This window comes from Parasteatoda tepidariorum, chromosome 4, assembly GCF_043381705.1.
Source record: "Parasteatoda tepidariorum isolate YZ-2023 chromosome 4, CAS_Ptep_4.0, whole genome shotgun sequence".
NCBI lineage: Eukaryota > Metazoa > Arthropoda > Arachnida > Araneae > Theridiidae > Parasteatoda > Parasteatoda tepidariorum.
The window spans coordinates 1018089-1044662 of record NC_092207.1 but is presented as its reverse complement, the minus strand read 5'-3'; the positions used below and the strand labels follow the sequence as shown (position 1 = coordinate 1044662).

The 26574-nt window shown below is 30.2% G+C and overlaps 1 protein-coding gene across 1 annotated transcript in view; it reads right to left on the bottom strand.

Annotated features, from left to right (window-relative positions):
* Positions 1–7956: 7956 nt before the first annotated feature.
* Positions 7957–26574, bottom strand: part of LOC107439264 (lamin Dm0) — a gene marked incomplete at its 5' end in the record, with an annotated part of 31875 nt that continues 13257 nt past the window's right edge. Inside the window, 7 exon segments of the mRNA XM_043051211.2 lie at positions 7957–10809; positions 12230–12298; positions 14439–14555; positions 18621–18725; positions 19790–19991; positions 22868–23088; positions 25949–26074. Of these exon segments, the coding sequence (XP_042907145.2) occupies positions 12230–12298; positions 14439–14555; positions 18621–18725; positions 19790–19991; positions 22868–23088; positions 25949–26074 (840 nt within the window).

Genomic DNA, 26574 nt, shown 5'->3' with positions numbered 1-26574 from the left:
TCTTCTCGATTCTTCTTTTCATGACGCAACAGTCGTAACAAAAATAACAGTTGTAACCAATTTACTCATTTATTTCTTTTAATCTTCGAAATTTGAGAAATTCAAAATGAATGCGCTATTTTAGTTAAGGGTTTTTTGAAATTTATTGTTTTTAATATTCATTGTTTTGCTTTTTTCCGATAAATTTAAATTATTTCTCTTCACACTCAACTTGCAACCAATTCAGAGTTATTGAATGGATAAAGCAATTATTCCAACTTACATGAGGCCGGGGGCCACAATTAACAACATAAATCAAATGGCGGGCCGCAACTTTATAAAAATTTTATGTAGGAATCTTTTATGCTTGAAGGAACATTAAATATTACTGTCAGATTTTTACCAAGTCGTGCAAAACAAAAGTATTGAATCACAAATTAAAATAAGAAGTGGTTTTTATAAAATACTTAATTGCTACTAATAATATTTCTAAAAATATTAAATAAATAATACGGGCTACAATAACTTTAATGTGCACCTACGTATTAAGCAATTAATGTGCAACAGATATCTAATTGCTAAGATATAAAACTTTAAAAAGGTTGGTATTAAAACTTGCATAGTACCACACAAAATGTTCAATGAGAAAATTGAGGTTTGTCTGCTGCAACCACCAGAGAATAGATATTTACATTTAAAATTTACAAATGTGTGTGTAAATATTTTCGTCCAAAATGAGTGGTTTCAAAAAGTTAAATCGGAGAATTTCTTCGAGAAAATTTCTGATACGCACACGCTGAATTATATTCACAAAATAGAAAAAAATGAAATAAAAAAGAGCAACATACACGATTATTTTTGTATTTGAATAAATATTTTCTTAGATGCAAAATCCGAGAAATAAATTTTTTTGCGGCATTGGTTTGTTAAATTTAACAAAAAGGAAGAATTTAGGTCTTTATTAACGAGAAAAGTATTTTAAACCCATATATAGTTTTTACGAAAATTGTCCGCAAAAAAATGACAACTAATATATTTTAGTTTGCGGGCCACAAAAAAAGGCTTCGCGGGCTGGATGCGGCCCCCGGGCTTCCAGTTGGAAACCCCTGTTATAAATGATGTGTGTGTATGTGTGAAGTAATTAAAAAAAGGGGTAAAACTCCCTTCGTTTACTTCAATGCATAAAAGTGGCAGCAAGATTTGATTAATTTTTCAACTTTACCCCAAACCCTAGTAATGAATAAGAAGAAATGCATATACATATACGACAGATTATTTTGTCGACAGGCTCATTTCATCAACAAGGTCGTTACGTCATCTGCAGTTTACTCGAAATTTAGTATATTTTACATTTTCTAAACTTAGCCTAAATTAAATTTGTATTCTGCAATTGTTAGCAAAGATTTTTTTTTAATTTGAAATTATTTACTCCTTTTGTTGTACCACTTTACGCTGCAAAAATTTTGTTTTAGTGATATTTTATTGGAATTTCTTTCCAAGACTGTTTATGTATTGAAGATTATACAATATAGATTAGCACCGCAAAGCAATTAATATGATGACTGTAAATAATTCTTGATATAGCAAGTAAACGAAAGAAGAAAAGTAGGAGAGAAAAACAGAATGTATTTTTCCTTTCAATGAATCCGATATTATTTGGTATTGAGATATTTTTCAAACTAAAAATTCCCTTTTAATGTCAATTTTTTAAAAAAAATTAATATTTAGTTGAGGAGAGTCGTTTGATGTACACCAACATTTGCTTTCTGATTGCAATTGAACGTGATCATGATTCTTTGACAGTTCTCAATAACCAAATTGTGGGTCTGACGTTAACAGTCAAACGATATTTAGAATTAAATCAAAAAAGATAGCGTGAAAATTAAGTTAGACTAAAGTGACCAAATTGATGACTATTTTTTTAGGGGATGAGTTCTACTTTGTGATAAATAATTTATAAAACTTTTTTTAATGACACTTTAGCAAAACCATATTATTGAGGATATCTCCCACACCCATGAGAAAAATCTTAGACCTTAAATAATTGTGTACACATAAATAAAGTGATTTGTCTGGTATCGTCTGAATAAATTTAAAAATTATACTTTCGAATCATTAACCTTCGATTTTTCCACAAGATATTTCAAAATGGAATGTGGTTTTATGTTTGCCATTTCTTTTTGGACGTATATATATATATATATATACTTAAATTAAGAGGAAAATATTCATGAGATTCGTTGTTTACATGCTATTAGTGTTAACTTTTTTTAATCGATGTCTATTTCTGTATACATTTGCAATAATGTACATTAGTTATATACTTTCTAATTTCTTGAAATTTAACTATAATACTAAATGAGGTACTTTTTTTTATAACCGTCGTTGAACAGCCGACCAAATTTTTCGGGTTTACGACTACTCATGAGCAACCCCGTAACCTTGTCAATTTGAACCCAATCCAGAAGACAAGAGAACTCCTACATCAAGTACAGAGAGAAATTTGTCGTCGTGGAGGTATTTTTCTTTAAAAAGGAATTTCATAGTTCGATTTTGAACTAAAATCAAACTATGATTTAGAAAGAATTGAATGCTTATTATTCGAGTGAGAACACGAATTAAATATTGAATATTTTTTATGGCTCACTTATATATATATTTAAAAAAATACAGTTTTGAAGTAAATGGTATAGCCTGTGAAATTGTCAATAAAAACAGAATTATTGGAACTTGGAATATTGGATTAAGATGTAGATTTTAAAGATGAATGATAGTTTCAGATTGTTGAGGTGCTTTTGTGAAAGCCAATCTTTTGCATAATTTGAGTAAAATTATTTGTAGTATAAAGAAAGCATAAAACGTTTAAGAATCATTTTATCTGAAATATAAAGTACACGGTTCATTTGATGAAACACAACTTAGCTCCAATACGCATTGCCTAACGAAAAGCCCAGATTCTAAATCAAGTTATATGTCTTTTTTTACGATTTTGAAAACATGCTAGTCAAAGAAGTTTCATATTGATAAAAAAAATTGCATTTAATGAAACATATAAAAAATAAGAAGCATTATTCACATAAAAAAAAAACAATTATAAGATCGCGATTTCATGAATGTTTTTATTTTTTTCTTATTTACAGCGTATTTACAATTTAAATGAACAAAAAGATCACAAGGAAATCGAAATAATTCTAGAAATAATATAATATATAAAACAACATACCCAGTTTCTAATCCATATGCATTAACGATCCGTCGCTGATATGTTAACGTTTACATGCTAATGTCTCGTCCATACCAATCTTGTTTCTTTTCTTCCAATGAAACAACCTGTGAATGAAATGATTTACTGAGTCACAGTCAACAAAGTAACCGAATCGACAAAATTAGCCAGTTGACGAAATTATACTTTGACAAAACGACCGTGTTGAACGAAGTGACTCATTACGCTTCGTATTGGTTTATTGGAATAAAATATATTTGCATGCTTGTGTGATCAATTTAGGCTTTTAAACTTTTGTCAGATAGAAGGACAGATAGCACAATACAGTTGGTGCTGTTGTTGGAGTTCATTTAAGAAGCATTAGAGCTGCACAATGGGCTATTGGCGACGGTCTGGAAAACATCCCCAAGGATGATCCGAAGACATGCCATCACAATTTTGATCCTCTGCAGAGGGGCTGGCACCCCCGCTTTGGTAGCCCAACGACCTGCACGCGAAGTCGAGCACTTTACGGTAGCACAGTTTAACGAGGACCAATATCGGACACCCTCGGTCCCTACGCAGACTGATCCAAGTGGTCACCCACCCGCACACTGATAGCAGCCAGTGATGCTTGACTTCGGTGATCTTCTCGGAACCGTGTCCTAACGATCAGTCCACTGCGCGACCACTATTATTTGATCAATTTTTTTAACCCACTGCCTTTTGTTAAAACTTGAAGCCACTATCCATTTATTCTAACTCATTCTCTATTGTTTAAAACTTGAAGCCACAATCTTTACATCGGTACTTGAATCCACTATCATTTGATTAATTTTCATTATCCACTCTCTCTTTTGTTTAAACTATGTATTGGTACTCGAACCCACAATCACAAGATCATTTTTTATTTTTTAAACCTTTCTATTTCAAATCGACTATTTGAACAGAATTCAAACCCACTATTATTTGATCAATTTTTATAACGTACTGCCTCTTGTTAAAAGTTGAAGCCACAATCTTTACATCGGTACTTGAATCCACTATCATTTGATTAATGTTCATTATCCACTCTCACTTTTGTTTAAAACTTGAGCCCACTATCTATGCATTGGTTCTCGAACCCACAATCACATGATCATCTTTTATATTTTAAACCCTTCTATTTCAATTCGCCTATTTGAACAGAATTCGAACCCACTATTATTTGATCAATTTTTATAACCCACCTCCTTTTGTTAAAACTTGAAGCCACTATCGTCCCGTAGTGGACTGATCGTTAAGACACGGTTCCCAGCAGATCACCGAAGTCAAGCATCACTGGCTGCGGTCAGTGTGCGGGTGGGTGACCACTTGGATCAGTTTGCGTAGGTACCGAGGGAGTGCGGTATTTGTCCTCGTTAAACTGAGCTACCGTAAAGTGCTCGACTTCGCGCGCAGATCGTCGGACTACCGAAGCGGGGGTGCCATCCCCTCCGCAGAGGATCAAAATTGTGATGGCATGTCTTCGAATCATCCTCCGGGATGTTTCCCAGACCGTCGCCAATAGCCCATTGTGCAGCTCTAGTTCGACGTAAATTAACAACAACAACAAGCCAGCATCCATTTATTTCCATTTTTTCTAACTCATTCTCTAATGTTTAAAACTTGAACCCACAATCTTTACATCGGTACTTGAATCCACTATCATTTGATTAATTTTCATTATCCACTCTCACTTTTGTTTAAAACTTGAGCCCACTATCTATGCATTGGTTCTCGAACCCGCAGTCACATGATCATCTTTTATATTTTAAACCCCTCTTTTTCAATTCGCCTATTTGAACAGAATTCGATTATTTGATCAATTTTTATAACCCACTGCCTTTTGTTAAAAATTGAAGCCACTATCAATTTATTTCCAGTTTTTCTAACTCATTCTCTATTGTTTAAAACTTGAACCCACAATCTTCACATCGGCACTTGAATCCACTACCATTTGATTAATTTTCATTATCCACTCTCTCTTGTGTTTAAAACTTGAGTCCACTATCTATGCATTGGTTCTCGAACCCACAATCACATGATCATTTTTTATATTTTAAACCCTTCTTTTTCAATTCGCCTATTTGAACAGAATTCGAACCCAATATTACTTGATCAATTTTTATAACCCACTGCCTTTAGTTAAAACTTGAAGCCACTATCCATTTATTCTAATTAATTCTCTATTGTTTAAAACTTGAAGCCACAATCTTTACATCGGTACTTGAATCCACTATCATTTGATTAATTTTCATTATCCACTCTCTCTTTTGTTTAAAACTATGCATTGGTACTCGAACCCACAATCACATGATCATTTTTGAAACCTTTCTATTTCAAATCGACTATTTAAACAGAATTCAAACCCACTATTATTTGATCAATTTTTATAACCCACTGCCTTTTTTTTAAAACTTAAAGCCACAATTTTTACATCGGTACTTGAATCCACTATCATTTGATTAATGTTCATTATCCACTCTCACTTTTGTTTAAAACTTGAGCCCACTATCTATGCATTGGTACTCGAACCCACAATCACATGATCATTTTTTTATATTTTAAACCTTTCTATTTCAATTCGATTATTTGAACAAAATTCGAACACACTATTATTTGAATACTTTTCTGAGCAACGCCCTCCTCCCTATTTTTTTTTTCAATATTCGTTCCCACTATCTTCTTATGGATACTCTAATAGGATATCATTTGAAGAGTTTTCAAGCCCACTCTCTTTTGAACAATTCTCCAACCCACTATCTTCTTATGGGTACTTGAACCCGCTATCATGTAATCAGTACTCGCACTGTTATTTTTTATCGGTACTTGAAACCACTTATTATTGCCGGTTCTCGATCTAGCTATCATTTGTTCATTACTGGATTCTATTATTAGTTGAATTCACAATTGTTATTTATATTTATACGTACGTGTTTACATTCTTACGAGCATATGTACATAAAACGTACGTATGTATCCCTATACATACATACAATATACGTTTTAATCTATGTTGTACGTATATACAATTTAGGTGTATATTTATGAACTGACATTCATTATACGCAAACACAAAAATTTCCTTTTATTTTTCAAGGAATGTTTGACGAAGTTACAATTTATGTGAAAATTGTTTCACTAATTCATTTATTATACAACATATGTTTCATTATCATTGGCAAATTATTTTATACCCATAATATTTTTTTTTATGTATTTATAAAGCACTTAATTTGATTATGGAGTATCTCTTTTGTACGAATTCCATTGTCATTTACTAATTGTTATTATAACTTTAACATTTATTTGTTACGTTTGAACAAAATATGTTAATAAACAAACAGTACCGTTTACCAATAGTGTAAAAGGAAGAATAAACTAATGATAAATAAAAAGAGGAAATTCTTCTCCTCCCCCCCCCCAACTCCTTTAGTGGTGGGGGGGACAGGAGGGTGGAAGAACTACCCCTAAATATTGATTTTTTCCTTTATACACAGGAATTACACCAAACCTTGGGGGACTGGTTTACATTATGAATACGAAAGCTAGCCTTCCTCCCCTCTGCATAATTTGTCCAAAGTACGAACTCCCCAAATCATTTGTCTGGACGGTGACTATGGGGAAGAGGTAACACTACTTCAAGTAGGGGTGTGGGGTTATTATGTTAGGCTAGGGTCAGCAAGAGAAAGGAAAATCTTTTTCTTGGATCTATTGTGTTAACTCTAGAGTGAGGAGAAGCTACCCTCTCTGAAATGAGCTATTCTTGTTTCCATAGCAGCAGACGGCCTCAGACTTTGTGGTGGGGGGAGTTCTTACCATAGACAAACTATACAGGAGGTTGCTATATAGTGGTGGTCTTCTTTGGAGGTTTCACTATATTCGGAGATTATTAAAACTGTATCGATACTGTGAAAATAGGTGGCCCCTCGAAAGGGATACGTAGCGGAGACATAATTTTGACTACCACAAGTTGGCATCGAGCAGTAACAACGTGGATAGAGCTCTATTCTGATCGGATGAATGACAAAAAACATGTTTTGCTTTGTTTTATAACGTAAAACCATTGGAAAGGGCCACAAATATTAATAAATAATTAAAGCTATTTTAGCTTTATTATGTCGGCATAAGTATTTCAGTTTTGTTCAAAATTTCGTAGTGTTCATCAGTACTGATATATTTTTCTAATTTTTCCTCCCATATGAAGTATGAGTATTCAGCAATTTATTTTACAAATGTAATAGAGCAATTTTTATAAAATATTTACTTTTTAAAAACGTTTCAATTTTGTGAAAGCTATAGAGCATATCACATGTTTACCTCATAAATACTATCAGTAATTTTTAACTTTAAAAATTAATTTTTTAAAGAAAATTTAAAAATATAACAGTCCAGATTATTACATGTGGTTATATATATTATTACAACGTCTATTTATACCAGACGAATGGGAAAGTGCACAATTGCGCCTCATTGTAATGGTAATAAAAGTCCACCACAAAGGCAAATTTCTCCCAACACTTGATCACAATTTGTTGCATCTTTAATTATAACTCAGGATTCGAGAAGCTATAATTTATTCGAATTTTTAAAAAAAAAATACATTAAAACTTTTTTTTCTTTCTTCGAAATATCAAATTTCTCACACAGCATCGCTCTCTTAACACTATCTGTTGTTCATGTCAATGCATGGATAGGAACGGAACATGTTACTTTAGTAATGAATTAAAGAAAAGAAAGAAAAAAACTAAACATTTAATTTCACAAAATTTAATTTTATTTTCGAAACAATGTACTTAAATGAAAAGCTACTAAAATGCAATATTTAAGCATACAAGAAATAAATATTCAATGAATATAATGCACATTCCATCATAACAAAAATTTAAATAAACATTGCACCAGTAGAGTAACAAATTAAAAAGAGAACAGGAATTAAACTTTTGTTCTTGTGTTTACATAACATTCATAAATAATTATATCCTAACAGTATTAGTATTAGATTCGATAAATTAACAATATGTATAAATTATATGAGGAACAACACTCTTTCTGCAAAAGACAAACAGTTTTTTCACATTATATACCCGTAATGTTAACAAAGCACCATAAAATCTGCCCTCTAACCAGCAGATAAGCAAAAGCATATGATTATCATAAATTAATGAAAAATAACAAAAATAGCTCTTAAAAAAATCTGAATGAAATTTGCTTATAATGTCAAATAAGAGTTGCTAGAGAGACTCCGTTCTGAAGGCACTTTTTCTATTCGAACCTGACACATTCATTTCATACACATGCTGATTCGGTGAGCAGTCAAATCTTTCAACAAAAAAAAGCACCTTTTAAGTACTTTTCAGGCACTAAAAAAAATTTGAGCACTACATACATTAACAAATAATTTTCAAAAGACTATATATGATCATGAGTATCTCCCAGCTCAGTATATATCACATGGGGACTCACAAGTATTTCATGTAGACATGTAAAATGATTGGCGCTTTCGTAGGCTAAAGACTGACGGTACTCCGAAATGCATTGTGTTTTAATGAATTGTGAAAATCCTGAGCAGAACAATGTGAAAACTACTCTTTCGCATAATACGCGGTGAAAACAACAAGGTAAAGAAAAACTCATTTTCGAAAAGGGAAAATAAAGTACTTTTTTTAAAAACACCCAATAAAGAAAGCACCTTTAAGGGCTTTTAAAAAACAAGCATAAGCACCTTTAAGCACTTTTTAAAAACACACGAAGCGCTACGCACCGTAATTGTTGGATTAATTTATATGATATTTCATACATTATGTGCACAACTTTCATTAAATTCTAACATAACTTTTTGAGTTATGCTCATTTTTTCATTAATTTATGATAACTAATGTTACAATTAATCACAAGCACACATAACACATTTTACAAAATAGCTCTCATTGATTGAAGACTAAAGCTAAAAATAGTGTTTCACACTAAACGTGCTGATCAACAAAAAAAAAATATTTTTTTTTTAAATCACTTTTGTCTGATACTTATTTTAATTTAAGTCGATACTTTTAATTTAAGTTCAGTAATAAAGTGAATGTGTTTTATAATAAAGTGAAGTTTGATTTGCAAATCAGTTTCTCCTTAATTAGTTTCATTATTGACATCATTCAGTTAATCAAATACAGATATGAGATAGGAAGTTATCACAAACGTAAATATTCAGCTTATCAAATATAAATTTGAAGGGAATTATAAGATTTTGATTTGTGGTTCAGAGACTTTGCTTAGATAAATAGTACAGAAGTATTTTTCAATAAAATTTAAGAACTCTGTTTCAAATCTGATGCTAAGCCCAACTGAAGTTAACAAAAAAACTTTATTTAGTAAGTTTACAAAACTTAGAAACAATTGCAGTTTGTTCAAAAGTTATTTTCTGCAAGTATATTAATTTATTTTTTGTTACTTGCGATGTGACTTAATTTTAAGAATTTTTTATGATAATTATATTTGAACAAATATATAACAAATGTGTGTAAAGTGGTGGAACGTTAAAAAAAAATGTAGTTCACTGCTTAAAAGAAAAAAATAGATTTAATATCTGTATGACAGTCTAGTACACTTGATTTCACCAGCTGTAATCAAAATCAAACTAAAAATTCTTTAAGATTTCAAATTTTATTTTTCTAGTTTTACATTTTTATATTTCATGATAGAGCCCACTTACAGTTTTTTTCTCTCTTAAGACTGGTAAAAATTGATTTTAAAGTTTCTTAATACTTCTTCTAAAAGAATTTGATTATGACAATAAGATTAGAATATTAAACTTTTGTCAATAATAATTTTAGATGTATGTTTGCTTCTATCTATTTTTTAAAATTTTTATTTGAATTGTTAAAAATAGTTTGTTAATTTAAAAATCTTTCAGCAATGGCTAGATGAAATAAAATTAGCATATATTTTCTTTTTCTGAAAATATTTAAAAAAAACTTTTAAGTTAAATAAAAATGAATAATATTTATAATTTTCTTTTATGTCTGTTCAAGAGATAACAATTAAAATAAATAGTTACCAAAATTTGTCCTTAAAATGAAGCAAAGATTAAATTATTTAACCCTTTGCCGCGTTGGACTTGGACTGAGGATATCTTCATCGTAAGAAAAGTCAGGCACTTAATTGTTGATTTAGAGAACTTTTTGAGATCACTGCAATTGTCTAGGATTATGAATAATTTATTCATTAAAATAAAAAGAGATTCTACTGGATTTTCAAATATTTTACACACATGCTACTCAAATTATGAAGAAAATAAAGTTATTTTCATGGGGGAAATAAAAACTTATTTGCTGAAAACTTAAGGACTAAATTTACTGAATTCCTTAAAAATACTGAAAAATCTTGTATTTGTTTAAATCATTAAAATTAAAGAAATTTCTAAAACATTTTAAACAAATGCAAAGTACACTACTAAACTTATAGTTCTTTACATACTTATATCAGTGTAACACACTAAGATAATAAACTTGAGGCTTAAAGTAATTATCATCGTCAGGGTTGCTTTTCATCTTTCAAATGCACGTCATTGGATCTGTAGAAAACAATTAAGCTCATCATTCATAACAGCTTCCCTGGAAGAAGAAAAAACAAATCACCAAAAATGAAAAATATGCAAAAGGTTTTACGTAACAAATTGTAAGAAAAATGGTTTTTGTAACAAATTTGAGTTTCTAAAAAATAGCCTTGTAAGAAACCACATTGCCTGCAAACAATTTACTTAAATATTACTAATTTATTTTAAAATAAATGTACGTTACGTAATGTACATTAATAAAATTATTATGTACATTAATAAAATTATTATATTAAAAAATTATTCTGTAAATGTATGTTAATAAAATTATTAGAATTTTATTAACGAGTTTACAAGAATTCCTACCAAAAGCAGTTTAATGAGAGACTGTGGTTAAAACAGTTATGAGCTCAACTCAAAAATCCTGAAAATTTCTTGAGTAAGATCATGAATGACGAATTTAAAAAAAAAAATGTCTTTACAAATATAAATCATTAATATTTTCAAAACATGAAATTCTAAATAAATTACATGCAGCATAATTTAAATGAAAAATTATGCATAGGTTTACTTTTAACTCTAATCCCCAGTAATATTGTACCAGAAAGAATATTTACAAATGAAAGAGATGCCAAGTATAAATTATAGTTCTAATATTTCTAAATAAAATTTATAAGAATTTTAATACATAAATGTGATCGATGATTTCTTGGAACTTCTGGACCTTGGATTTCCAGAAACTTCTCGCATCGCGTTTAGCGAAAAATCTGGAAATTAGAATTTTTTCCTAAGCACAAATTAATTATTCAATTTCTCTGTTAAAATAATTATTCAAAGAGAGCATCTTCTCTCCTGAAGAAATTAATAGAGTTAATTTAGTTTGGTTCACATAAACCAGAATTTCATTATTTACACATAAGAAAAGTTTAGATTACATCTCTATTTTTTTCAGCAACAAGTAAACTGCAAAAATTACTTGGACTCTTAACAGATATTAAATAGGATCGTAAACATTTTTTAAATTACAAGAATGATAATTGCAGATGTTCATATTATTGTTTATATTTGTGAAGCAGCATCATGCTAGCTTGCTTATTTCTATTGAGATGTGTTGACGTTTCTTAGGAAACCACGTAATTCAGCACGTCTGTGTTTCTTCACCTTTACGTCCATTTGTAAGATAGTCATCATATTTAGTTTGAAATAACTGTTTGTTTGAATTGCAGCAAGGATGTCTTTATTCCTTCTTCAACACTCTGCTCAAATAATTCTGCATTAGCCCAACAGTATTCAAGCGTTTTCACACTTGTTTGTCGACCAACACTACCAGTTTTTCGTATAGTTTTAAGTGTTTATTTTGCTGTACACATGTTAGATCAAAATCACTTTTTACAATAGTCTGTCAAACTGTTGCAGACAGATTTGTGCTGCAGATTGGCAGTAAATACAAATACATGGTGCAGAGCATAAATACTTACTTAGTCTTCATCCACAGCAAAAACTTCTGAGCTTTCATACAGTTTGGATGATTCTCTTGAGGCCACACTCTGAAATAGAAAATGTTCCATAAGAAAATGTAGATTTTTCTTGCCCTTTGAATTCTAAAAATTTGAATTTCTTAGAATTGAACATTTGCTTTGTACGATAAAAGTCTGCCGAGGGTGCAGGATATGTCTGATCATACAAATGAGAAGTGGGAGAAATTGAAGCAGTTCTGGGGAAGTCTCATTTTAATGGAATGGAAAATTATCCGCTAGAAAAAATCATACAAGAAATAATGAGGGGTTCCTTGATGAACTAAAACGTTTTGCTGCTGTACATCCTTTCTTTTCACACGTGACAACCAAGAAACAATGAATTGTATTTTAATTTCAAAATCTATAATGTTAAGTGTAATACAAATAACTTTGAGTGGGAACTTAAATTTAGTTTTATAAACTACATTTCCATTTAATTCATAGGATTCCATTTGATAGGAATTATATTTCTTTATTCAAGGTGGATAACCAGATTTTTCAACAAAAAAGCACCTTTTAAGTACTTTTTAAGCACTCAAAGAATATTTTTTTAATCAGCTTCCAAAAAAAAAATCGTAAATAGGATCTGTGCAGTAATAAAAATTATTATTTTCTATCATTTAAAATTCTTAATTTATAAACATAAAATCAATAAAATTCAAAAGCATTTTCAAAAGCTTTACATAATCATGATAAAATAACTAATTGCTGATGAATATTTCAGAGAAAATTTTGAAAATCATGCATTTTTTGTAATTTATGAGTATAATCGACACACAAAGAAAAATTCTCGTTTTAAAAGCTAGAAAATTATGCACTTTTTACAAATCCCTCCAAAAGCACCTTTAAGGGCTTTTAAAAAACATAAATAAAAAAATAAACACCTTTAAGCACTTTTTAAAAACGCTAGGCACCCTGTTCAGTTATTCAACAAGGAGGATACAAAAGGTAAGAAAACATGTATTAATTTAATGAAGGAACACATAATTTAAATACTGTACATAATGCTTTTCATGTTTAGCTATAAAAAATGTTGGGAGTGCTGTTGATTTTTCAGAGAATATATTTCCTTCCAGAAAAAGAGGATCTTCAAAAAGAAATGGTGAATATTCAAAAATATTACAATATATATGGCCACAGTTGTTACTATAAAAGAATCCTGCATCTTTTGCCTCCTTTAAAACATTGAATTAGATTAGTCAATAGAGTTAGATGAATACTTATTGCCCTCACATGTACCCAATATGCTTATTCATCATCATAGTTGGCCAGACAGCCCAATGTGGGCCAATGCCTTCCTCTGAAGATTTCTCCATATGGACCTCCGATGTATCTTTGATCTCCAATTCTTTTAATTCATTGCAAGAAAACCAGACACCGCCGAGTCAGCCCATCTCAACCGTGGCCTTCAAACGCTTTCTTGTTCCAGTGGGTCTAAAAAGCATAATATTTTTTATTGTATTGTCATCACTCATTTAAATCAAGTGGGCCATCCAATTCATTCTATTTATTTTTATGTATTTAATAATATCGGGTTGGTTATAACTCTTGTATAGTTCAAAGTTAAATCTCCTTCTCCTGTTATTGTTTTCATTTACATCGCCAACTATGCTCCGCAAAATCTTTCTCGTAAATATTGTGATATAATTTCCCTCCCATTTTGTCAATGTCTAAGCTTCAGAAGCGCATGCCAAGACTGGCTTGACAAGAGTTTTGTAAATTAAAAATTTGCTTTTCAAGAAAGAAACCTAGATTTAATAAATCTCTTCAGTCCATAGGCAGCCCTATTTGCCAGACAGAGTCTGTTTTTTTTATTTCAGGAGGCATTCTGTTATCAATAGTAATAATTGATCCTAAGTAAGTAAAACTCCTTACTGTTTCAAATCTATAAGAATCTATTTCAAGATAGAGGTCTGGGACTCTGTTTCTTGAGAATAACATATGTTTTATTTTATCAGCATTTATGCAAAATGTTTATTAAAGGAAATATAATTTAAAAATAGTAATAAAAGATAATCATCTGATACCTAAGTATGTATTATTTAAGCTTTTCATTAAAGAATTTTTAATTATGTGCCAGAGTGTGATTGGCACGACAAATCACATTTTTTCTTCAAATGCATCTATACAAAGTTTAATAAATAAATTTAATCATTTGAGAGAAACTTACTTCCCCACTGCTGTTCACAAGAGTTGTAAGAAGAGAATCAGATAAACACCAAGATTGATTTTTCATGACTAAATCTTTTGGGGGACTTGGAGAAGTGCCACTATCAGAACTCCACACCTAAATGATATTATATAGTATATATATATATATATACAGCAGAATAGTGTTGCTGAAGCAACATTAAACCAAACAAAAAAGTACTAAAAATATATTTTTCAATAAATCCTCACAATGAAAATATACACACACAGCTGCCAACACTGATAGAAAAAATCCAGTAGATTTTACAAAACAATATAAATTTAATAATGTTTAGCAATAAATGTACTAAATATTTTACACATAGGAAATTTTAGGGATTCTAATAGTCATCAAAATAGAAAAATTGCAATATTTTTCAGTTATGATTGACATTAAATGAACTTTAAATGTTATGTATTATGCTTACTCATAATTTTGAATTAATTCATCAAAGATAGTTTAAAAAAATATTTAATTTTAAAAGAAAGTTCTGAATGAAAATTAACTGAACATTTTAAACTAATATTTATAAGCGAGGTTCGCTTCATTATGTATTAGTAACAATTATTTAAATACTCAAGCAAGCAATAATGTGTGCAAAATTTCTATTCCAACAAGGAGTTTTTCAGGAAACTTACCTAATTTTCGGGAATTTTCTAAAATATACTAAAACAAGGAGAATTTTTATGAAACCAGTAGACCAGGAGAAACTGGCAAAACCAGTAGAGTTGACAGCCATGTACACATATACTATATTTTTAAGTCATAACGAGATTTCAAGCACATTCTTTCTTTTAATTTTGTTTGAGGCTGTTCCTTTAATTTACAATTATGATTTTAGTCATTCTTGCTTACCTCATTTATAATTACAGTAGAGTCTCGATAATTCAAGGTGGATGGAATGGAAATTACCCTGATCTATGGAAATCTTGAATTACCAAAAACTTAAAATTCCAGAAATAAATAAATGGAAAAAAAGCAAATTTTTAAATTTTAGTATTTAATTGAAAATTACATAATATTTAAAGAAAATTTAGTGACATTAGATGATCAGGGAACATTCATTGCAGTACACCAAGTTACAATATTCATTACCGTATATTCCCAAGGAGCATTCCAAGGAGCCAAGGAGTATAACACGCACCCGTAATTTCCAATAACTTTTTTTAAATTTTAAGATATACTCTTCGTATAACGAGCAAGAAAATTTGGATTGTACATGTGCAATATCACGTCTAGTATCTATAGAAAACCAGAAAGCCTTTTTGTGTGGGACATATTTTGGTCCCACCTTACAGATAATACAAAAAAAATTGTTGAAAGTATGTAACACCGATATGGCAGTTATTCCGGGCGGATTGACACCATTAGTTCAGCCACTGGACGTCTGCTTAAGCAAACCATTTAAAGCCAATTTAAAAAAAACAGTGGAACACTTGGATGTTGGAGGACGAGAAAACCTTTATGAAACGAGGACATATGCGTCATGCAAGTTTGGAAACAGTGTGCGAATGGATATTAAAAGTATGGGATGAAATTAAGCCTGAGATGGTTAGAAAATCATTCAAAAAATGCAGCATTTCAAACAATCTGGACGGATCAGAAGATGACTGTTTATTTATGGATGAGGGTAACACAGTAGGGCTGGGCAATGTCAGAATTTCGATATTGTGGTATATTGTGAGCTTCATATCACGATATTATGATATACCGCGGTAATTAAATTGTTATGTATATTATAAATGCTAAGACTATTTTGCAATTAAAAATTAATGTGTTTAAAGAGCATCATTTAAAAAAAATGGGGTACTTATCCTATATTAGCTCGCAGCATAATTATCCCATGGAATCAACTAATTATAAAGCATCATTATTTTAAAACAGAAAAATTTTATTAATATAAACATCAATTACTAATATAAACATCAACACAATTATAAACATCAAAACAGTTATAAACATCAACACAATTATAAACATCAACAATTATAAATATCAACACAATTATAAACATCACAAGGAGATCCGACAATCTCGGATATTTTTAAAATCAGAAGCACGCTATTCTCAAAATGAAACCAAAATCAGTAACTAAGTATACCATGGAGGGTTGATATAACGCGCGGGTGTTTGAAATCCGATATCGCCAATACCACGGATATGACGCATGCGCTTTAAAGTCAAATGATACCACAATATATTGTAGGAGAAATTTCTAGCTGCCGAGAGGAGGTACCGTAAATATTACGCGCAAGCCTTTGAGTTCTTCACCCCTAAATCAATCACGTGCCATACCAATACCTCCTAGATACCATACCATACCGCCACTTCCTCGCCGCCGGTCGGCCGAAGATATTGGCTAGCGGTGAGTACCGAGAGGTGCAGGCATACCGAAGTTCAATAACTCGGTATTGCCGAAGAATATACTTCCGAATATCATTACCGCGGTATCAAAGAAATACCGGTAAATGACGGTATTACGGTATATTGCCCAGGCCTACTNGATATTGGATTTTTAAGCCTCGTAAATAAGAATCGCAATGTACGACATTTAAATCGCCTGATTAAGAATTGCAACGTTCAACTTTTAAATCAGGTAAATACGAAAGTCAATGTTTGAGGGAGGAATGAGGACTTCAATACTTTCCCTTCGCGGAAAATTTAATTCCTCATAAAATATTTTAACTTGCGCAAAAAAAAAATTTAGTGGAAATTAACGGAAAAAATTGAAAAATCTGAAAAAAAGCGGAAATCCGCGAATCCGAGGAAGAATCACATCCCTGATTAATTCATTAGTTTTAGTTTTAGATGGGGGAAATTTCTTTTATTATTTAATAAAAAGCAAGTAAAATAAAATTTCATTTTTGACCTAAGTTAAAGTAGGAATCGACATTAAAAAAATTTTTTTACATTACTTGTTTAAAAGACAAAAATGAGAAACAAAATTCCCTGTATTTTCTTAATTTGTAAAGAAGAAGAAAATCAAAATTCCCTGTATTTTCGAGGTTTTCCCTGTGGGGTGGACACCCCGATTATTATATTACAAAAAACGAAGCTGCACTATTCACTTTATTTTCTCTCAATTGTAATTGTAAAAAAAGTGAAACGTCTTCTGATTCACATAGTGTTGAGCTTAATATCAGAGTTTGAATGTGCAGTACAATATTCTTCCTCAAAAATTACACATTTTAAATAAAAATATGCTGCAGTACAACTTAAATAAGTTAAATAACAATTTAAAATTTCAAAATCATTTTAAGACTAAGATAAAATGTTGAAACAGTTTTATAACCTTAAAAATAGAAGAATATTAAAAACATAATATAAAAACAAATTTCAATGTGGTCTGTTTATGCCTAACAAAATAGCAATTTAGAAGCAAGATTGAAAAAATAAAAAATTGTACATTTGATGATCAGCATGATTGGACCTAAAAACAATCGAACTCGACAAACATTAATGTACATGAAAAGTTACTTAGAATTCATGCGAGTGTTAAACACTTTCTCTCAATTTACTCTAATTTATCATGTATAGATACAAAAAAAAAGCTTTTAGTTTATTATAGGAGGTTCCATCAGAAACAGTTATGACTAATTGCAAAACAAGAGACTCGATGAAAGATATCCTGTAATTGTGAGGAATGGAAGATTTTTTTTTTATCCATTTTGAATCCATAAAATTGAATTTTAGCCCATGAAATATTTTACATAAATTACATATCATGAAATAAGGTAACAGTTTCTTGATATGAGATGTAAATTAAGTCATGGCAGTAGCAAAATATTTTTAAATTTGCAGCTGTAACATAATTACTAAACTCATAGGAAAAGCTATTAAGCAAACTCTAATTTGAAAAGAACATATTAGTGGTTATTTTGCAATAATATGTTTATTAGCAAGTATTAATTAATCTGAAATCAAATTGTCCTATTTAAAAAGTATATTTAATTATATTCCTTTTACTGAAAATGTTAAAAATATAGATTTTCTAAGAACCTAAAAATTTAATTGAAAAATGATACTTATTTAACCAGCAAAGTAATTTTTTAAAAAAGAATGAGACCTACGCATTTGGTGAATTTATAATGAAAACTTGCTAATTTTAACTGGCATATCAATACAAAAAATATTTGTTATAGTATGTAAAAGATATCTTACAGTGACGGTGGTATTGGGTTTAATGACAGCTGCTCTTGGAAATTTATACGTCACTTCAGCTCCTTCACTTTTTTGAACCAACTGCCAACTACCCAGAGACAACTCCTAATAAGAATAAAATTTTTGTTGAAATTATCTCTATTTTCTGCTTAAAAAGGTAAAATACTTTTACACCAACCACTTAACACATAGTAAGCCAACTATCCAACTGGCTATAACACAGAAATATAGTAAATAGAAATTATCGTTAATGAATGCAATTTAAATTATCACTGTTTTTAAGTGTATACATTACTTAATTATCTCTCTCTCTGTCCCTATATATATATACAGGGGTCTGTCTAGGTTTTTCTGAAAGGTACCTATTTTGTGAAAATTTTGACATAATTTGTGAAAAATTAAAAATTATATTAAAAAGTCAACACAAAAACATGGTAAAAATATAGATTTATCGTTTCTTAAGGGATACAAAAATAAAATTTTAAGAAAAAGTACTTTGTGAAACTACCGTTCTTCCAAAGTTGAATTTGTGAAACTACCGTTTTACCTAAAATTGAATTTGTGAAGGTACCGCTAAACGGTAGTAAATTCGGCCTGGACAGATCCCTGATATATATATATATATATACAAAATTATGCATGAATTTTACTATTAAATAAAAAGTAACACTTAGGTAAAAATGCCAAATTAAAAAAAAAAAATCTAAAATTTCATACTTCATCATAAAATCATCAAAAAATAAATTCATTACTCCAAATCATTTTTTCAGTTTTAGTAAAATTTTAAATTCATTTCCATTGTCTTTTTGAAAATAATTTGGTGAAAAATGGGAAAATGAGGTAGTGTTCTTTGCTTTCATTTCTTTTCACTTCCTGTTCCTATCAAAACGAAGAAAAATATTGTAGATTGGCTGTAACAAAATTCCAAGACTCTTAATTGTTAAGGATAAAAAATTCATTTTAAACAGATTATTAAGAAAATTCTTAAAAGCCTAATTTTTATTACTCAATAGTAACACCATTGTATTTTATATGAAATGATGAATTAATAATCCAGATATTTTAATTAAATAACATATTTTAATTAACTAACTACATCAGAAATCTATATAAAATCAATAACAGCAAAACATTTCATTTTGCATATGAAGAATAAAAAAATTACTTGCCTGCTTTCCTTTGTTATGAATTTTTACAAATTTTCCATTGACGTCATGATCAGAAATTTCAATATCACCAGACGATGTTTGAACATCTGACTTTTCAGATTCGGCAAACATTCGCCTGCGTTTGACACCCCTCATGGGATTGGACCTAGGCTGAAGAGGGGATGGACTGCTGCCCCGTGAGTTTGTAGGGCTAATATTAAGCCTGAAAATCATATATTACAGATTTAGTTAACGTGCAGTTTATTCCACATTTTATAAACCAGGTATAGAAATTAAATTGCGCAAAGTTAAACACAGGAAAATCAACAATAGATAAAAATGTTTTAAAACAGGCAGCTGGCCCTTATCACCGGCTTCCGCGTGGTTGTGAGAAATTAAAACTACGTTCAGAATATCTGCTACATTTTAGATTTCCACATCCAAGATTTTCCATGACTAATTCCGAGAACTTTTCATGACTTAATGAAATTACTATTTTCTCCAACAAAAACACCACAATAAATTTAAAAAAGCATTATAATAATATTAATTGAAATGATAGGTATAACCAAAACTGATATACTCTGCATCTTCATATTTATAGCTCTTCAATTTAAAAAATAGAGTAAAGAAAGAGTTGAATCAATAAAATATCTGAAAAAAATACTAAAGCAAATAATTTCGTTTTTCATTTTTCTGTAGAATTATATTCTAAAGATACTTTTCTTATTCATCAGAAAGGAAAGAAATACTCCTGAATTTTCAGTTCTTATTTCAGAATAATAAAAATTCGCCAATGACAGTTCAGCTGGAATTTCAAATCGATAAAATAAATAATAATAATAAAAATTCTGAAATCAGAGAACTTTAAAAGATACTTCGCCCTAGTAGTAATGATTTTTTTTCTTTCCTTTTTTGAAAGAAAACCATAATTTATAAAGAACATGATAAAGATATTTTATATTTCAATAAAATATGGCTGTGAGTGGGGATTTTGTTACAAATTCAGATAATCGGAACACCATGAAATGGGGCGGAGGTTTAAAAATTAGATTTTTTGGTGACCTAAATCCATGACTTTCCAAGATTGTTTTAAAAAAATAGTTGAAATCATGACAAATTTTGTTCAATACTGAAATTCATAATTTTCCATGACTTTTCAGGAGCTAGATACCCTGTAGGTTCCTCAACTAAGTTTTAACAAAATTAAAAATGAATTTGTTGAAAAAGAACATACAAATTGCTACACATAATCAAGACAAGAGAATGAACTCCATTTCTTGAAAAATCTTACATGACAGTAGTATTAGAAAGAGAGCAAGTCTCCGCTTTTAAACATCGAGATCCGACATCATCCACCAATCACAAACTGCTGATCATCTTGCACAAGTAGGTGAAAAGTTGAGTAAAAACTGTCCTCTCCTGTGAGGAAAACACTGTCATTGTGGTTCGGTTGCAACTCCCGGTGAAAACTCTACATCGAACTTTTATGAAGTCATCCCATGACACAACTAGAGTTAAACAATGAGCACAGATTTGGTTGATTTGATGCAACCATCCTATTACATTTGTAGCAATGATTAGTAACGTGATTAATTTTTCTTCATAATTTAGGTTATCACTTCACAAATTTCCGCTACTGATTAGCCAATCAGTGGATATGCGGGTTCTTTCATTTTCAACTTCTTATTCTTAAATTTATAAGATAAAATAACACCTCTTTAAAAAACCAGGACACATTAACCTTCAATAATTTTTTTTAAAACAAAACTAATAAGCTTGTATGCAAAATGGAGGTAAAAACTACAGAATCCTTTTATGGATAGTTTGATGGAAATGGAACTCAAATTTGCTTTTACCAAATTATTATTTTTTGTTTAGGAAAAAAAATAAAACCCAGTAACAAGGCAGTTTCCTTGTAACAAAAAGATTCATAAAATATTGCGTTAGTATTTCCTATCGCGCTTTTCAAACCATAATAAAATAATTCTTTAATGAGGAAATATGTTTCCATTACAACCATTTTCATCAGCAGTTTTCATTTTGAAGTAAACCACAATTCGGTTTATTTTATTCATTTTCAGCTTAAGTATATACACCGAAAACAAATTCATAAGTAGAACAAATAGAACAGATAGAATAGACAGATCAATATAGGACAAAGACTGCAGAATTAGCGGTCGGAAATAAAACCTAATTTAAGATTATTATTGATAAAATGATGAAAAATCTACTTTCCTCTAATCAAATATTTTTTAAATAGTTTTTTATTGGTTAAAACCATTCACAATTACCTTAATAAACTTTATTCGTAAAGTCTGAGTTCCGCCGAAAGAAGGTTGATTATTTAGGGTTCCAGAACTGAAAGAAACTGGGAACTGCAGGTGTAGGCTTTTTAATAAAAGAACAACAACAAATCTTCTTGATAAAAATAAAAAATAAACGATCTGGACGGCATACTGTTATGAACAAAGACTGGATACAAAACATTGATGAGAAAATTAGATGAAGCAGGCGCTTCGCTATTGACAAGCTTCATTAGCTACAGGTTTCAAGATCAGTAGCTTATAACATTGTTACTGACAAACTTCATTACAAAAAAAAGGGGGGGGGGTTGTGCTTATATGTTAAAAGATGGGTGCTTAAATGTTGACAGTAGAACATAAATCAAAATCACCAATGGGGACTACTTCATGACAATGCTTGGTCTCATGTTGAACAGGAACAAAAACACAACTGGCCAATTTTCATCGGGAAGTACTGCATCATCCACCATACAGCCCTGACATAGCATCATCAGATTTTCACCTGTTTGGAAAACTTAAGTAATTTCTTGGTGGAAGTCTTGGAAAATGACGACATTTTGAAAGAGACTATTACCAACTGGTTTAACAATCAAACGGCAGAGTTCTTTTAAGATGGGATCCAAAAGATCTTGCCACAACTTGAGAAAAGTTTCAAAGTTAATGGTGATAATGTTGAAAAAAGAATGTTTATATACTATTTTGTGAAACAGTTTATGTTCATAAATAAAAAATAATGCCAGTTCAAGAAGACACATTTGGAACATAAATACAAATAATCTAGAGCGTTTCTCACCTTATTTCTTCCCCTTCGAGTAGCTTTCGATAAGCAGCTATTTCTAAATCTAAGGCTACTTTAATGTCCAAAAGATCACGATATTCGACAAGTTGACGCTCCATTTCTGAACGAAGATTTTTGAGCTCTTCATCTTTTGAATTTAAAGCTTCTTTATGCCATTCTCTTTCTTGTTCAAGCATCTTTTCTAAATCTTTGATTCTGTGCAACAAAGATGAATTCTAAATAAATGAATAAAATGTCTTTTGAATTAAACATTACATTACTGAACAACAAAGATTAAAAATAAAATAAAAATGCTACTAATTAAAAAAAAAATTGAGTGTCTATGCATTTCATGTTTGAGTTGAACCTTTTCTTAAAAATTCAGTCGAAGTGGAGAGACATTTTTGTGAGAACGTGTTTTAACTTTCAAGACTACAAAAGAAACCTTAGAAATAACATTTACTAATTACAATTCACTTTACTTTTTTAGAACAAATATTTTCCACAAGTGTTTGTTTAAAACAGTTGTTAAAACAGTTCTATGAACTTCTCCTTAAAAGGTTTTTAATGTAAAAATGTGTTCCTAAATTTACATTAAAAGAGACAATTAGGAAACAATTCTTTCAAATCTGCGTTGTGGAAAACAATAATTTTAGATAAAATTATCACACAATTCCACAATGACTACTATTTTTGGGAGACAAAATAGTGTTTACAAGAGTATCTTTAAAATCTTTACTTTAAAGTTTTAACTTTTAAAGAAATCCAGAAAAAATCAGAAATGTTTTTTTAAATTTTTTTTTTTATGAAAATGTGCCTTAACCTTAATCTTACATTGAGACAGTTAAGGAATAATTTTTAACAAACTTGCACCCAGGAAACTATATTTTTGAAAATAAATATTCTTTATGAGTGTCTAATCTTTAAGATTGAGCAATACTTTTACTTTCAAGCATTAAATATGCAGGAAAATATCTTTTTTTTTGTTGGTTTATGAAAAAAGGTTTAAAAGTACTAACTTTTACAAATTTTGGGGGATGAAAATTATTTTTTCTTAAATATAAATATTTTTTTTAAAAGTGCTTTTTTTTTTAAAATGGTGTTAACAACTTATCTAGAATTCAGGAAAATCAGTTAAAAACTTGACTTATCAAAATTGGTTTTAACATTTGATGTTATAAAAAACATTTTAAAAATTTGTCAAAAATTTAAAATCCAATTTAATGCAGTCGAGTGTATGCAGGCTGACGTTGTGTGTGATCGAGACTGAGTATCAACAACGCAAGAAGGTGGATAATGCCACAGTCACGAGTAGCAAGTCAACTGTTCATGTGGACCCATATTTCTGTCTGTCCTGCGCTCATCTCCACTACTGTGTGTGGACGCTACTGGGAGGCTAGGGCCCATATGGGCTAAGCATGTCACTATGCATTCTATTCTATTTATCTCTTTTTGCCTTGTTTTTCTTGTTATTTTATCCTTTTCGTTCTTTTAAATTGGCCTGACATTCGAAAATTAAATTTAAAAAATGTGGATCATCCATTGAAGTGGGCGTTACTGCCAAGATAGGGGTGTTCGTATCGAAGTGGGATTTTCTGCCAAGGTACGCATGTTCACATCACATCCGAAAGTCACCAATGTAGAGAGCATATACTAGTGAATTGGAATTATATTTTTGTGGTGGTAGATACACTACAAAATATTTCTCAAAACTTTGAACTGGAAAAGCTATCATTATGATTTATTTCAGCAATGATGACCTATAGAATTTTAAAATTTGAAGAGACTTTAGTTTCAAAATAAGTAAGTATCACAGTCTTTTATGATGGCAGATAGCTATGGCATTAAACTTTGCATTAACAGGGTTGCCACTCAAACATGGAAAAAAAATTCACTGTGTTTTACCTCCACATATTATACACAATATATTAAGAGGAAACAGACTGCACTTTTGTGTGAGCTATATTGTATTAACTATAGTAAATTTAATTACCGGAGAAACTTAGAGAAAAAAGGTACAGCTGAACATATTTAAAACAAATAATGCTAGAGTAAATTAAATAGTTTAATATAGCTGAAATATCATCCTTAAATATGCCATAGATTTGGCTTTGAGTGGTCACCATTTTTTAAAAGACGAAAATAAGAAACGAAATTCCCTGTATTTTCCCAGTTTGTAAAGGAAAAAAAATCAAAATTCCCTGTTATTTTAGGTATCCAGGTTTTTACTGTGGAGTGGAAAACCTTGATTAAGAATTATTCATTGGATTAGGTTGGGATTAATTTGCAATGACTTACATGCATGTAAACAAAAAATATAATTTTTCAAATAAATGTATACAAACGGTGGATTCCAAATTAGCATTCTTTGAATTAAGACTATCCACTTTAGTCTTATAAGTCCTGAGTTCATCTCTGTAAGATGTAGAAGATTCTGTGTAGCGATCAAGTTTNAAAAATAAAATTTTAAGAAAAAGTATTTTGTGAAACTACCGTTTTTCCTAAAGTTGAATTTGTGAAACTACCGTTTCACCTAAAATTGAATTTGTGAAGGTACCGCTAAACGGTAGTAAATTCGGCCTGGACAGACCCCTGAGGGTTGCCACTCAAACATGGAAAAAAAAATTCACTGTGTTTTCCCTCCAGATATTATACACAATATATTAAGAGGAAACAGACTGCACTTTTGTGTGAGCTATATTGTATTAACTATACTAAATTTTATTACCGGAGAAACTTAGAGAAAAAAGGTACAGGTGAACATATTTAAAACAAATAATGCCGGAGTAAATAAAATAGTTTAATATAGCTGAAATATCATCCTTAAATATGCCATAGATTTGGCTTTGAGTGGTCACCATTTTTTAAAAGACGAAAATAAGAAACGAAATTCCCTGTATTTTCCCAGTTTGTAAAGGAAAAAAAATCAAAATTCCCTGTTATTTTAGGTATCCAGGTTTTTACTGTGGAGTGGAAAACCTTGATTAAGAATTATTCATTGGATTAGGTTGGGATTAATTTGCAATGACTTACATGCATGTAAACAAATTAATTTGTAAACAAAAAACATAATTTTTCAAATAAATATATACAAACGGTGGCTTCCAAATTAGCATTCTTTGAATTAAGACTATCCACTTTAGTCTTATAAGTCCTGAGTTCATCTCTGTAAGATGTAGAAGATTCTGTGTAGCGATCAAGTTTTTTTTGTAGATCTGCAATCTAACAAATACATTCACAAATTATTTTTTAATTTCATAAAATATGAAACATTACAGGATATTATTCAGAAATACAGAATGAAAAAAAAAATTGTCTACAAAATTACAAAGGTAAAAACGTTTTCAGTCATTTTAAACAATAAACTATGACATAATGAGGAAGAATTCGCACATTCAGTATAATGAATTGTGTTTCATTAACCCTTTAAAAGACTAACTATATGCGTAAATTTGCATAAAATATCCCCACCAAGCAAAGAATCCCCCATTGCCCTACGAAAGTTCTTTTCAGTACAAGAAGGTAAACAGGAACTGTGTGCCAGGGTGATAGTAGTAGGGTTAATATGTCTCTGTTTAAGTAGGATGACCAGAAATTAAAGTTATGTCATGAATCCGGCCACTTTTTTAGTAGTATCAATCTTCAAATCCTTTTGACTATGTCTAAAATTGGACTGACTTTTTCCTGCTATGCACTGCTTTAACATGAAATAGCAACATAAG